The sequence below is a fragment of the Anolis sagrei genome, chromosome 1 (assembly GCF_037176765.1).
Source record: "Anolis sagrei isolate rAnoSag1 chromosome 1, rAnoSag1.mat, whole genome shotgun sequence".
NCBI lineage: Eukaryota > Metazoa > Chordata > Lepidosauria > Squamata > Dactyloidae > Anolis > Anolis sagrei.
The window spans coordinates 248,245,236-248,259,612 of NC_090021.1; the positions used below are offsets into that span (position 1 = coordinate 248,245,236).

General features: G+C 38.4%; 1 protein-coding gene across 2 annotated transcripts in view; it reads left to right on the plus strand.

Moving 5' to 3' along the window:
* Positions 1–14,377, plus strand: part of PIK3C2A (phosphatidylinositol-4-phosphate 3-kinase catalytic subunit type 2 alpha) — an 84,537-nt gene that overhangs the window by 26,091 nt on the left and 44,069 nt on the right. For both annotated transcript variants that reach the window (XM_067462632.1, XM_060767812.2), the window contains one exon: positions 9,712–10,889. In XM_067462632.1, coding sequence (XP_067318733.1) covers positions 9,777–10,889 — 1,113 coding nt within the window. In that variant the 5' untranslated portion in view covers positions 9,712–9,776. The remainder of the gene's footprint in view (positions 1–9,711; positions 10,890–14,377) is intronic.

The following is a 14,377-nucleotide window of genomic DNA, read 5'->3' on the forward strand; positions in this document are numbered from 1 at the left end:
CTGTTAACCTTATCCAATGACTGATCAGGACCAAACTTCGCACATAGACCTCTCATGACCCACTTTACGTCCTGGTGTGGTTTGGCCGGGGATGGACCGTGGATTATGGGACTTGCAGTACCATTGCTCAATTCCTCAGACCACTGCAACCCTCATCCGATTACCAATAAATACCAAAGTTGGCACACTGAGTCTCCATGACACACACTACATCCAGGTGCAGTTTGAAGGAGGATGCACCATGGACGATGGGACTTGCAATACCTGCACTCCCTTCCTAAGACCATTACAACTGCCAACGATGATGGATCAGGACCACAATTTACACAGAGAACCTGCATAACTCACTCTACATCCTGGTGCGGTTTGGAAGAATTTGACAATGGATGATGGGACTTGCAGTCACTTCACTCACTTCCTGAGACCCTCGCCAATGACTCATCAAGACTAAACTTGGCACATGGAGCTTCAATGACCCACTCTACATCCTGGAGCAGTTTGGAGGACGACAGACCATGGATGATGGGACTTCAAGTACCTCCACTACCCAAGACTGCTGTAAAACTCATCTAATGACCAATCAAGACTAACGTTGGCACACAGAGCCCCCATGACCCACTCTACATCCTGCTGCAGTTTTGGAGAAGGGTGGACCATGGATGATGGAACTTCCAGTACCTTCACTCACATTCTGAGACCTCTGCAAACCTCATCCAATGACGGATCAAGACCAAACATGGCACATAGACCTCTCATGACCCACTTTACGTCCTGGTGTTGTTTGGAAAAAATTGGAGATGGATGATGGGACTTACAGTACCTTTGCTCACTTCCTGAGACCACTGAGACCCTCGCCAATGACTAATCAAGACTAAACTTGCCACGTGGAGCTCCAATGACCCACTCTACATCCTGCTGCAGTTTGGAGAAGGACAGACCATGGATGATGGTACTTCAAGTACCTCCACTCCCTTCCAAAGATTGCTGCAACCCTCTTCTAATGACCAATCAAGACCACACTTGGCACACAGAGCCCCCATGATCCACTCTACATCCTGCTGCAGTTTGAAAGGGGATGGACTTTGGATGATGGGACTTGCAGTACCTTCACTCACTTACTGACACCACTGCCACCCTCATCTAATGACTGATAAAGACCAAACTTGGCACACAGAGCCCCCATGACCCACTCTATATCCTGCTGCTGTTTGTAGGAGGATGGCCCATGGATGATGGGACTTCAAGTACCTTCACTCACTTCCTGAAAATAATGCTGCCATTATCCAAAGACCAATAAAGACCAAACTTGGCATACAGAACCGCCATTACCCACTTTCTCTAATAACCCGGGCAACGCCAGGTCCCCAAGCTAGTATAATATAAATCTATGTTTTTTCTTTGATCAGTTGAATCATGATCAACAAACAAAGTTTTGTGACCTTTTACAAGGTTAGAGACAAAACTCGAGATAATTACCAGTAAATCTTCACTAAAATATTATTATTATTATTATTATTATTATTATTAACAACAACAACTTTATGTACCGTCCTATCTTCCCAAAGGGACTCAGGGCAGTGAATAGAAATGAGAAATAAATGTAATTGATAAAGTTTTTTCTACATCATTTTTTAAAATCAAGGCTTATATGAAAGGTGTTGTCAAAGGATAGGGGAAATGATGAAACACTTGAAACACTCCCTCTAAGAAACTATGTCATTAAGAGATCATGCAGAAACATTTTTTCCCACAGAGTTTACATATTTAGCATTTATCCTGGCAATTCATATAGTCTGAGGTCCTTTGGGGGATACTGTACTTCAAGTGGTTCTGCATGAATTTGGATGGTCAGTTCCAAACAGTAGTACTGGCAACAGATGGAACAGTCAGTAATGAACGAAGCTCATTCTAGATTCAGTAGCTGCGTAGATTATCTTTTTTTTAGGTCACTCATCTGACAGAGCGGGAAGGGTCATTCAGCTTGTTTTAATGGTGTGTCTCTCTCGCTGAGGCTCAAGGGTGTAGTTTGGTTTGTGTAGCATCATTTCAGTTCTGTGGGCTGTTATCAGTTATGATGCCCTCTGGACAGAAATAATCTGGTCATTTTAATGCATCTCTTTAACGCCTAGATTAATTTACTGCATCTCTAAAACTTCTGGACTAAATGATTGCAAAGTACTATATGTGGATCACCTTATAGACATTTTAGAAACTCTAGTTATTAAATAAGGCCACAGTTGGATTACTGGGTCTATTTAATTGAACAAGCATTGCTGCTTGTTAAGCAGCTACTGTATATTGACTTCAAGTCTGGCACTTACCTGTAAATCTAGAGAACCTGTTCCCTCAGTCCATGCAGCAGAGTAATGGCACTTTGAACCTTTTTTTGTTTCCTCTGCTGTGCAGCCCTAATACTGGATGGCTGGTGCTCTGAACTGAATGAAAAACGCGAACAGAAAAAAGGCTTTTGTAAAACTTGTGGTGTTTTTTTCTTATACTAAAATAAAAATTACAATTCATAAAATTTGTAAATTTTTAAAAATCTCATTTATATCCTGCCCTTCTTTTAAAATAGGCATCCTCAAACTGCAGCCCTCCAGCTGTTTGGGCCTTCAACTCCCAGAATTCCTGACAATTGAACAAGTTTGTTGGGCTTCTGGGAGTTGGAGGCCCAAACAGCTGGAGGGCTGCAGTTTGAGGATGCCTGCTCTAAAATTTTATGTCTCCTATATTATGTTTACTCATTTGGTACCTATGGCAGGGTTCGCTATTGCATATGACAGACATTCGATTAACAGGTCCAGTGTTGATTGCATTTAAAAAGCTTACATGATAATTGGTGAAATCCTGGGGCATTTGTGCCTTTAGGAAATAATGTCACAGACATTATAGTAGAGTCTCGCTTATCTAACCTTCACTCATCCAACATTCTGTATTATCCAACACAGTCTGTCTCCCACCCGGATCCACAGCTGTTTCAATCCATTGTGATTTTTTGGTGCTAGATTTGTAAATACAGTAATTATTATATAACATTACCGTTTATCGAACTCCCTTTTCTGTTGATTTGTTGTAAAACATGATGTTTTGGTGCTTAATTTGTAAAATCATAATATAATTTGACCTGTAATAGGCTTTTCCTTAACCTCTCCTTATTAAACATTTTCGCTTATCCAACCTTCTGCCGGCCCGTTTATGTTGGATAAGTGAGACTCTACTGTATTTCTTTTTGATTTTGCAGCAAAATGTAACATGAGGAGACTAAAATGTGACATCCTAGTGTGTGAATGTTAAAAGATGGGAATGCTGCCATTCAGCAGAACTTAATGGGGCGGGGGGGATTTTGAGGAATACAGTATCTAATGAGAAAGCATCTTAAAATACACTAACTTAGCTCATAATCCCAGAAAGACATGGAACATGTTGGAGAAGAAGAGAGCAACTAATAGAAAAATAGAGTTGTTAAATACTAAATCTTCATCAAGGGCGATTCTTTATATTGTTGTGTACTTTCAAATTGTTTTCAACTTGTGGTGATACTAAGGTGAACCTATCACAGGGTTTTCTTGGAAAGATATATTGGGAGGGGGCTTGCCTTTGGCTTCCTCTAAGACAGTAGTTCTCAACCTGTGAGTTCCCAGGTGTTTTGGCCTTCAACTCCCAGAAATCATAACTGCTGGTAAACTGGCTGGGATTCCTGGTAGTTGTAGGCCAAAACACCTGGGGACCCACAGGTTGAGAACAACTGCTCCAAGGCTTAGACTCAGAGTGACTTCTCCAAGATCAACCAGTGATTTTGCCTGCCTTAGTAGGGATTTGAACCCTGGTCTCCAAAGTCATAATTCAATGCTTAAGGCATAAACGATACCATGTTGACCGGACCATATCTCATCATAATACAGAGTGCTAAAACTGATTTCATTCAGTCTTTCTTTACAGAGCTGGAACCAAAACTGTGCCAGCAGTATCAGCAAATGTGTAGGTTTTATATGGGAACAATAATTTTAAAAGGAAAATTTCTAATAGTTCATAGGAATTCTGTGGAACCGAATGTTAAGATATGATTGTGAAAAAGCGTTGGAATGGATTTAAAGGAAGGAAGGACACATAGATTATTTTTGGGTTCAAACTGAGAAGTTATTTTTAAAATGTCCCCAGTTATACAACTGCATGGAAAATCTTCAAAGAAATACAATGTTCTAAGTAGCAGGGACTAAGCTCCAGTATATTCCCCACAAATGGAGGGAGGAATAACCTAGTGAGGACTGAATATGCCCAGTGGGCATGAGGTGCTGACTGATTGCTGGAGAAAAGGAAAGAGAGTTGGCAGGATTTAGTGGCTGGAATGCTGAAGGGTAACTCCACACTGTAACAAGCTGAGCCAAACTGAGATTCGAATTAGAAGCACAGAACTGTATCCAGAAAGTACACATCAACTCTCATTCCTGTGTCTTTATCCTTAAGGAAAACGTTTCATGGTATCTTTCCTCTTAAAAATGGATTTTAGAGTTTGAACTAGTGTTCAGAAAATAGAATTGTGCCCTTACTTGTATGTACCATATCTAATTGCAGTATACTAGTCATTGCTGTGCTAAGTTACTTTTTTGCAGAGAGCTTCTACATGAGGAGGCATTAAAATAGTGTTTGTGTCCAGTAACAGGTTGTTTGTACATCCTCATTCTGATACCTCAGTGCACATTTCTTTAAAAAAAAAAACCCCCCAGTTGGTAGACAGTTTCAACTCTGGATGTTTCTTAACTTTCTTAACTGGTCCTTTTGTTTTCCTCGGTGTGGAAGGTACAATCTGGTACAGGAAGAGTTGTGTTTTAAAGCCCAGAATACCTATGTTGGCAGAAGGGATGTTATCCCAGAGATGTGTTTGAGAATGTAAAAGTCTGGTTAACATATTTTTCAAAGAGTAGGGACCTTGCAGATATTACGTTTTTCTGGGGCCATTGCATCTTTTGCAGGGGGTCTTGTCCCAGTCAGGCTTCTTGAATCTAGCATAGAGCTACGTTCTTCTAGCCAGTCTGGTAGAAGAGGCATAGATGCGTTATTGCAAAAATCAGCCTTTATACAGTTTATTAATTATTCCATGCTTACCCTTTCTCTGTTTTGGATTGTATGAAGTGGTGTCTGTTTTCAGATGTGAGTGTGTTTGATCCTGTGTAGTTTGCCAGCTTGGATTGATGTAAAAGGCAGTTAGATAAATTAATAAAGGATAGAGACATAGGTGGGTGCTTGTCAAGCTCTAAATATTGTCCTGGTATAAGAGGTAATAAAAAAAAGGTAAAGGTTTCCCCTTGACATTAAGTCTAGCCATGTCCTACTCTGGGGAGGTGGTGCTCATCCCCATTTCTAAGCCAAAGAGCCAGTGTTGTTTGTAGACACTTCCAACTTCGACTGGTCAGCATGACTGCATGGAGTGCCCTTAACCTTCCCGCTGAATTAGTATTTATTTATTTACTTATTTATTTACTTTACTTATATACCGCCGTTCTCAGCCCGAAGGCGACTCACAGAATTAGTACCTATTGATATACTCAAATTTGCATGTTTTTGAACTGCTAGGTTGGCAGAAGCTGGCGTTAACAGCAGGAGTTTCTGGGGAGAATTATGTCAGCTTCCACAGTATATTTTGACAGTGACTTGAAGCAGATAGTAAAAAGAGAACAAAGGAATAAAGGATAGAGGATATGCTCAGGATTAATATTGGCATCATTTTGTGCTTTGTATGTGATGTTTACTGGTTTGTAGGTGGTTTAGTGGTATGTCATACATAAGGAACATGGGAAATTGTAGCAAAATGTACATTTATTTACAATGTTTTATTTACAAATGTATCTCTAATGTTGGCCACCTCTTTCCATACTCACAGAGGTTGAGAACTACTGGTTTAAATGATCCACGTTTCTAATCGTTTCCTTGTACACCATGGCTTTTTTCTCTCAATCATAATGTAATATACTTATTTATTTATTTATGACATTTATTTGCCGCCCTTCTCACCCCGAAGGGGACTCAGAGCGGCTTAAAATTAAAAAGTAAATACAATATATCATATTATTACCATAGCACAATATTAATATTATATATTACATTGTACTATAACATTATACTGTAATATTATTAGTAATATTACATTTAATATAAAATATATAATTATAATATCATATAATTAGTAGTAGTATTATATTGTATAATGTAAATACTATAATAAAATATGAGTTTGTTAATTTTCCCTATGAATAACCACTCTGTAGAATAAACTCTCTAATTTTCCCATAATAATAATAATAATAATAATAATAATAATAATCTTTATTTATGCCCCGCCACCATCTCCCAAAGGGACTCAGGGCGACTCACAAAAGCACTCTAGGTGCAAACAGATAAAATACAACAAATGCATGAACAATAACACAAAATCAATAATAAACAACATAACATCATAAAACCCCATGGATTAAAAATCAATAAAATGCTACAATAGCTACAGATATAAAACAAACTGCAAACAGTATCAGTCTCATAAAGTGCAAGGTGAAATAATTAAGTCCTCAAATATGTTCATTAAGGATTTCTAAACATCCTTATATATATGTTAAAATGTAAATATTTCCTTTCTGACTCATAAACCTCAAAACATTTTCTTCTTAATTGAATAAGTTGAGAAATTTTGTGTATTCTCAGTAAAGATTAGTTACATTTGCAAGAATAGTTTGCACAAATTTGCAAAGTATCGATCATACGGATTGGCATGAATGCTTCTGCTAAGTTCCATTGGTTTTCAAAAAGTATAAGGATTGGGTGATCTGTTTGTATCATTTTGTCAATAAGCCTGGCATTCTGTGTTTTGTTTTGCAAAGGGAAAAGAGGGTGGTTTTGCAAGTAGACATCTTGCACAAATTGCCAAGAGCAAAGAGGCTTCTTATCTTCCTCTCATGCAGGAAACAAGGAATTTCAAAGAGCGAAGAAGCCAGTTACAAACACTGGGACCTTTCTATGGTTTGCTGGGAAGGAATGCTGCAAGGAAGGGAAATTCCCTCCTGTCAGTTGACACAATAAATCAACTGTGAAGCATAGCTTTGTTTAGCTGCTGCAGTGTCCATTGGGAGCAGTCAAGCAGCATGCCCCAAGAATCTGAGTCAAGGTGGACATAATTTTATATAGCTCTATTAAATGCCACTTGGCAGTTGCTGTGGAATGGAATTGTTAGCCAACTGGTTTTCAGGAGGTATACTTTGGAGTATGCATACTTTTATTTTTTTTAATCTTGATCAAACAAAAGCAGTGCGAAGTGGATATAGTTAAAATCAGGTGCTGCGAATGCTTCTTGAAAACGTATATCTTCTTGAGTAATCATATATAGTCCTGAAGTTGAATTGCAGCTGAAAGCCACAAAGAGTACATTTTCCAGGTAAATGTAACTCTTGACCAGGAAAAATCTTCATTCTTCCTTAGAATTTTGAGGCATTGCTTTAATCAAATTTAAACAAATTGTGAGCAGCTTGACTGGATTAGTATAATAGTTCTTTCTGTTTTCTGCCAGGCTATAAAGTCTTCTGTCTAGTTGTTTGAACTCAAGAACTGGAATGAGGAATTTGAGTCATTCTACTTGCTGTGCAAACTTGGTCATAAATAACTTACTCTCCTTTGTAAGTCTCTGAGTAGTTCAAGTGTTTGCATTCTTTGAATATGAAATGGTTGGAATTAAATATTAATAGAACAAAGCTTCTCCAAAAGAATATAGAATCATTTCACATTAATTGATTGCAGTATTAAAAATTTTAAAAACTAAAATATTAGAAAAAGCATGTTAATGTTCTTATGCATAATATGAATATTTATTTCTATAGTGGGACCGTGATACATTCTGGGGTTTGGTTCCAGGATGCTCTGTGGATACTGAAATCTGTGAATAATATATTATATAATGGCATTATATAACGGGATAGTAAAATGGTGCCCCTTATATATTATTTATATGTTTACAGTATTTATATACCGCTTTTCTTACCCCTGGGGGAGCTCAAAATGATTTACAAAAAATAATGGCAAAATTCAATACCTTACATACATAAACCAAATCATAAATCAAACAACATACAACTAAGCATAAATTCAATAGGACATTACTGTACATAATGATACATTCAAGGTTTGCTTTTTGAATTTTTAAAAACTATTTTGAAGCTCTGGGTGGTTGAATCTGTAGATGCAGAATCTCTGGATTTGGAGGACTTATTGTATTGTGAAGAAGCCATATGAAAGACATTCTTGGTATGCAGTTTTCCCTTTTTTTTCTTCCATGGTCTGTGATCTTTTACTGATTCTAGCACATTACACTTATCCTCAGTTCTGTCTGACTAGACTTAACATTGATATTATTAATGGCCTTACTGTAATGTAAGGTTATCATATGTGGATGGATATGGATGTGTGAGAATACAAACACCCTACCCGAACTGATTTACTAGCCTGTAATATTGGCCTAATAGTAGGGACTGAAGAATTTTCCACAGTTCTTAAATTACTTGTTGAACATTATGGTGGGATTGGGGTTCTGTATCTGTAAGCAAAGAGTCTACTCTTTAGGGTGAATCTGCTATTTTTTGAAGCTGTATTATCAGCAATAGAATAAGAATGACATAATAAAAACATCTGTAATTTTAGCATTTCTGAAGTATGCATGCAGCTGAAATAAGAAATAAAACTAATGTCAGCATAGTTTTGGCCTACAAAGCCCTAAACGGTTCCGGCCCAAAATACCTTTCGGACCGCATCTTGGCCTACGAGCCCACGAGGACCTTGAGATCGTCTGGGGAGGCCCTTCTCTCGATCCCGCCTGCCTCACAGGCACGGCTGGCGGGGACGAGGGAGAGGGCCTTCTCGGTGGTGGCCCCCCGGCTATGGAACACTCTCCCTGCAGACATCAGACAGGCGCCCTCCCTCATGGCCTTCCGAAAAAGCCTTAAGACATGGCTGTTCAAGAGGGCATTTAATTAAGTGCAACAACAATGTGGTAAAGAAGATCGGAATGGAACAAGGAATATGAGACTGGTTATGATTCTACTAAGAGACGAAGCGGATTTTTAGTGTCTGTAATTGTTGTATAATCTATATGTTGTTGTAATTGGTTTCCTTTGTAAACTGTCTTCTATATGTGTTTGTACACCGCCATGAGTCGCCCTAATGGGCTGAGAATGGCGGTTAATAAGTGCATCAAATAAATAAATAAATAAATAATACATTTATAAGATTGGACCAAATTCTTCAAGCATGTGTGAAAGTTAAGAACTTTAAACAAGTACTGTATATCCTCATGTATAAGGCTAGAAATTGTAGTCCCAAAAAAATCAACCCCAAAAACCTAGATTGACTTATCCATGGGCCAATGTAAGTATACTAACTATTATAAAAAAGGAATTCTCCTTTCATACTGGAAGAGCTGAAAAGAAGCAATGGTGACCTCTGTTCTCTCCACCATGACACTGCTTCTAGGATTTTTGAATGCCTGGTTGAGAAAACACCAGTTGCCAGGGATGCCTGATCCCCTGAGATGGAACTGGCACTTGCCACCCCCACCCCTGGGCCCTCAACTTATATATGAGATCCGCTTATATACTAGTACAGCATGTCAATACAGAAGTAGTGATATCTCTTGGCTTCTTTTTATTCTAATGTTCTTTTTTCCCTCTTTTCCTCCAGTGATCCTGAATGTATCTGAACATTCTTGAAGCAAAGATTTTCAGAAGTAGGTATTGGAACCATTGATGGACATCTGCTTTCACAGCATGGCCCAGATATCTGGCAACAATGAACTCAGACCATGTTCATCACCATCTTTGGGTACAGCAAAGGCAAAAGAAGTGGACAAAGAAGAGGCACTACAGATGGAGGCTGAGGCTCTGGCTAAGATGCAAAAGGAAAGAGTGGTGTCCAGTAATAGACAAAGTATTGACACTTTAAGCAAATCCTGGCCAAATGTCCAGTCCTGCCGAAAACAGGACCATGATCTTATGGTGTTTCCAGAGTCGGATGCCAAGAAAAAGATGAATGATAAGTTAAATACAGTGGACATAGAGAAACTTACCCATGCTGAACTGGAGAAACTGCTACTAGAGGAAAATCTTGAATCCAGCAAACCACCAACACTGCCAGCAACTCCTGGTCTGAGCCCGTCGTTCTCGTCACAGTTTTATGCTAACCCTACCATTCAAAGAGGACTGTGGACACCTGGGTTGCTTGGGCCTGCTGCTTGCACTGTACCTTCTAATTATGCAGCACCTTCTTTCAGTAAACAAGTTGGTATCTTTCAGAATGGCTTCCATCCAGGAATGTCAACTTATCAGTCTACAAAGCCTATTTATCTTAGTCTTCCAGAGGGGTCCCAGTACATTTCATACGCACTGCCAAGCACTACAACGTTCCATCCACAACGAAGTCTACCTGTATTTCATCCAACACTTACCCCTGAAATGGCCAAGGTGTTTGATAAGATAGCAAGCACTTCAGAATTTCAAAAAAATGGGAGATCGAGCACTGACTTAGAAGTGACTGGTGCTAAATCTACAGTTAATTTGCCAGCCCCTGAAAGCTCCAGTGATATCAGTAAATTTGATTGGTTGGATTTGGATCCTTTAAGTAAACCAAAAGGGGACAGTATGGAGATACTATATAATGCAGAAGATGGTGGAAAGGAGACCTGTAATACAGTTGTCGAAGATCCTTGGGATGCTGTGCTGTTGGAGGAGAAATCCCCAGGAAAATGCCATCATGAAAGAAAACTTAGTGGGAAATCTACTTCTGGTGCAACGGTTACAAGAAGTCAGTCTTTAAACATTCGAACTGCGCAGCTTGCTAAGTTGCAGGGCCAAACATCACAGGTAAAATATATCTGAACATATAACAGATATATATATATCTGTTATATGTTTATTGTTTATGTTTTATTTTAATTGCTTGTATTCTTGTGATTATTGCCTGTATTGTTGTGTTTGGGCTCAGCCTCATGTAAGCTGCACCGAGTCCCTTGGGGAGATTGTAGCGGGGTACAAATAAAGTGTTATTATTATTATTCTACAAATTTACAGATTTTCTTCTAGAGAGGTTTGAGTCAGGACTTTGGCATGTTCAACTTGTATCAGCTTCAATATAGGCTGCTTATAATGTTCGGTTTAAGTACTATTGTCTGTTTTGTTACTTGGAAAATGTAAAGTAACTCATTAAAAACTTAATAATTTCAGGATGAAAGGTGAGGTCCTCTTGTGGATTGGGAACTGGTTAAATTACAAAAAGTAAAAAGTAAGAATAAATGGACCATTTCCACTATGGGAGGCTATAAACAGTGAGATCCTCCAAGAGTCTGGTTTGAGATTGATGCTTTTAAACTTGTTCATCAGTTTTATAGAATTAGGTCACAGTCAAACATCTTTAGGAAACCAATTGCAAAGCTCAAGCACCACCTTGGCTACCAACCATATTATTTTTAACTTTTAGAAACGCCTGAATTTACGATGCTTAAAATTGATGTTTTTTAAGTAAAGGGTGAGCATCATTTGTAATAACAAATCATAATACCCTAAGATTAAAATAGCCCAGATATGTTGTTACTACAAAAGTAATATTTTACAGGTAGCATTTTAACTGGAATGTATTTTTTCTATGCAAAGTTATGCTATTGTGGAAAGGTAGTAAATTTCACATCTATGTACTTCTAACTTAATAGCCGTCAGAATAACCTGGCCAAGATAGCTGGATGAATTAAAAGTCTGGTGGTTCAGGCCTCAAGTCTTGTATTCCACAGTTGGAATCTTCCATGACACAGATACTTTTAAGTTTTTAAGTTTTTTAATTTTCTTACAATCCAACTTAACTAGATTGCTATGGCTCCTGTTAATCAATGAGTAAAACAAAAAACATCTTTTGAGTGTTTTTGGTGTTTCTCTGCTTTAAAAAAAAAGAGTAAAAGAACTTGAAATATTATTGTTAAAACCTGAATACAACACATACTCATATGTAAGTCCATTTCATGTAAAAGTCGAAGGCGAGTTTTGAAGCTAGAATTCTGGATGTTGTTATGACCTGTGGATAGGTAATAGGTCATTCCACCTAGAGCAAAGATCACCAATACCCCTATCATTTTTCTACCTCGGCATTCTAAAAGGCCAAAAGTGGCACCATGGCAATGAAAGTAAAGGAAGTAACTGCTTCTTTGAGGTTCTCTGCAGACAGACTAAGCTTTTGCCTTTTGCCATTGCACAGAGAAGGAGGTGGTTCCTTTTTAAATAAGTGTTAAGATATAGTGATCACATTGACCTGTGAATAAGTCAATCCCGATTTTGGTGGTTGATTATTTTTACTAAAATGTCTAGACTTATACATGAGTATATAGCTTCCCAATTATACAGAAGCCAGGTACTTGGTGGATATTTCTCAGGGGAAGTTTTCAGTCTCAGTGAGGCTTAAGAAGCAAACCACTACATCTAGGTTATCCCCCATGCAAACCGGTTCAAAACAGAATCTTCAGAATTCTGAAAATGTTGTTTCCGTTGCTCTAATCCCCTCCCTCCTCAATTTCTGCCTTGCCAATTGGTCATTTCTCTCTTCTTTTATCTAACTAAAATCCTAATCTGATGTTTAACAGTTGAGTAGATAGTCATGGCGTCAGGGTTAAGACAGAACGAAACTTTGTAAAAAGGGGAAACATGTACACTTGTACTTTTTGCAAATGTATTTTGACAGCAGCAATTTTGCTGTTATCAGCTAGATTGTGTTAGCTAGCAACTGGGAAAGAAAATCCAAGGTCTATAAATCTGTTATATTTTTCTGTGCCTTCAAAGAGGAGTGTTAGATTCCCCATCCAGTCTAAAGTAGGAGGCCAGCCTTATGGGTAGTAGTTTAGGATACAGTGCAAAGAAAGGGAAGAGAAAACTAGACTAATTTCTCCAGAAATATTATTATTGGGTTTCAGTGATATGTTCAACATTATGTTTCTCCTCAAGGCCAGTGGGTATGTTCTGATCTTATCATGCTCTGATCTTGTATTTTTTGTTTTGTTTTTAATACTGAAGAAGTGCATATATCAGCCTGTTTAGAAAGCCCCTTTATGGTTGCCCGTGGGTGGCTCCATTTCACTGCTAAGGTGATAGGTGGCTTCAAACTGCAAGAAAGGAGATTCCATCTGAACATGAGGAAGAACTTCCTGACTGTGAGAGCCGTTCAGCAGTGGAACTCTCTGCCCCGAGTGTGGTTGAGGCTCCTTCTTTAGAAGCTTTTAAACAGAGGCTGGATGGCCATCTGTCAGGGGTGCTTTGAATGCAGTTTTCCTGCATCTTGGAAGGGGGTTGGACTGGATGGTCCATAAAGTCTCTTCCAACTCTATGATTCTAGGTGCAAAGTTTGGTATTAAGAAGAGTTATGATGATGATATAGTTTGATTTTTTTAAGGCCTATCTAGTCTAACATAGTTCTCACAGAGGCCAAGAAGATGCCAATGGAAAATTCTTCAAACAGGATGATGTCCCATTTGTGTTCCCCAATGGAATAATTCTTGAGTATTTTTAATTGTGCTGTGCACCTTGGCTAGGATTTTAAGATTGATTTGAGGTGGACTTCATGTAGACTACTTGTGAGGAAATGAACCATCTCATGCCATTAAAGACTCCCATAGTGTGTTTCACACAGCATCACTAGATTTAATTAGTTGATATGAAAGATTTATTTATTTATCGTATCAGAAGCAAACTGAGGGTACAGTTGTAATGTATTTAAAAACACAAAGTTTTAAAACCTGGCATTATACTAAATGTCCTTTAACCAGAAGCTGGCCACTTGGAGTGCTTCTGATGGTGCCATAAGAAGATCCTCCACTGTTCATGTGGCAGGGCTGAGACTGCATTGTAATACTACTAATAGGTGGTCTGTAGTTTGCTCTTCTCCACACTCACATGCCATGGACTCCACTTTGTGGCCCCATTTCTTAAGGTTGGCTCTGCATCTCATGGTGCCAGAGTACAGTCTGTTCAGTGCTTTCCAAGTCGCCCAGTCTATTGTGTGCCCAGGGGAGATAGTAATATAGTAAGCAATGCTTCTAAAACTTGATGGAGAAAAAACAAAAAGTATTAACACAAGCATGGATAAAATGTTGGCTGAAGTCTCTAAATACACTTTACAAAAAAGGAAGCTTTGAGATTTGTCTTGAGCATTAAGAGGAACTAGATATTTAGGTTTCAAAAAAGAACAAAAGATCATCTGGCATGGGACAAAGTTTATACCTCAGCAGGACAGTATTCCTGCTGAACAAAACTGGGAAAGAAAATTTGATGTAATGTGCCTAGCTCAATTCTCAAAAGCCATCATGCTTTTACTAACA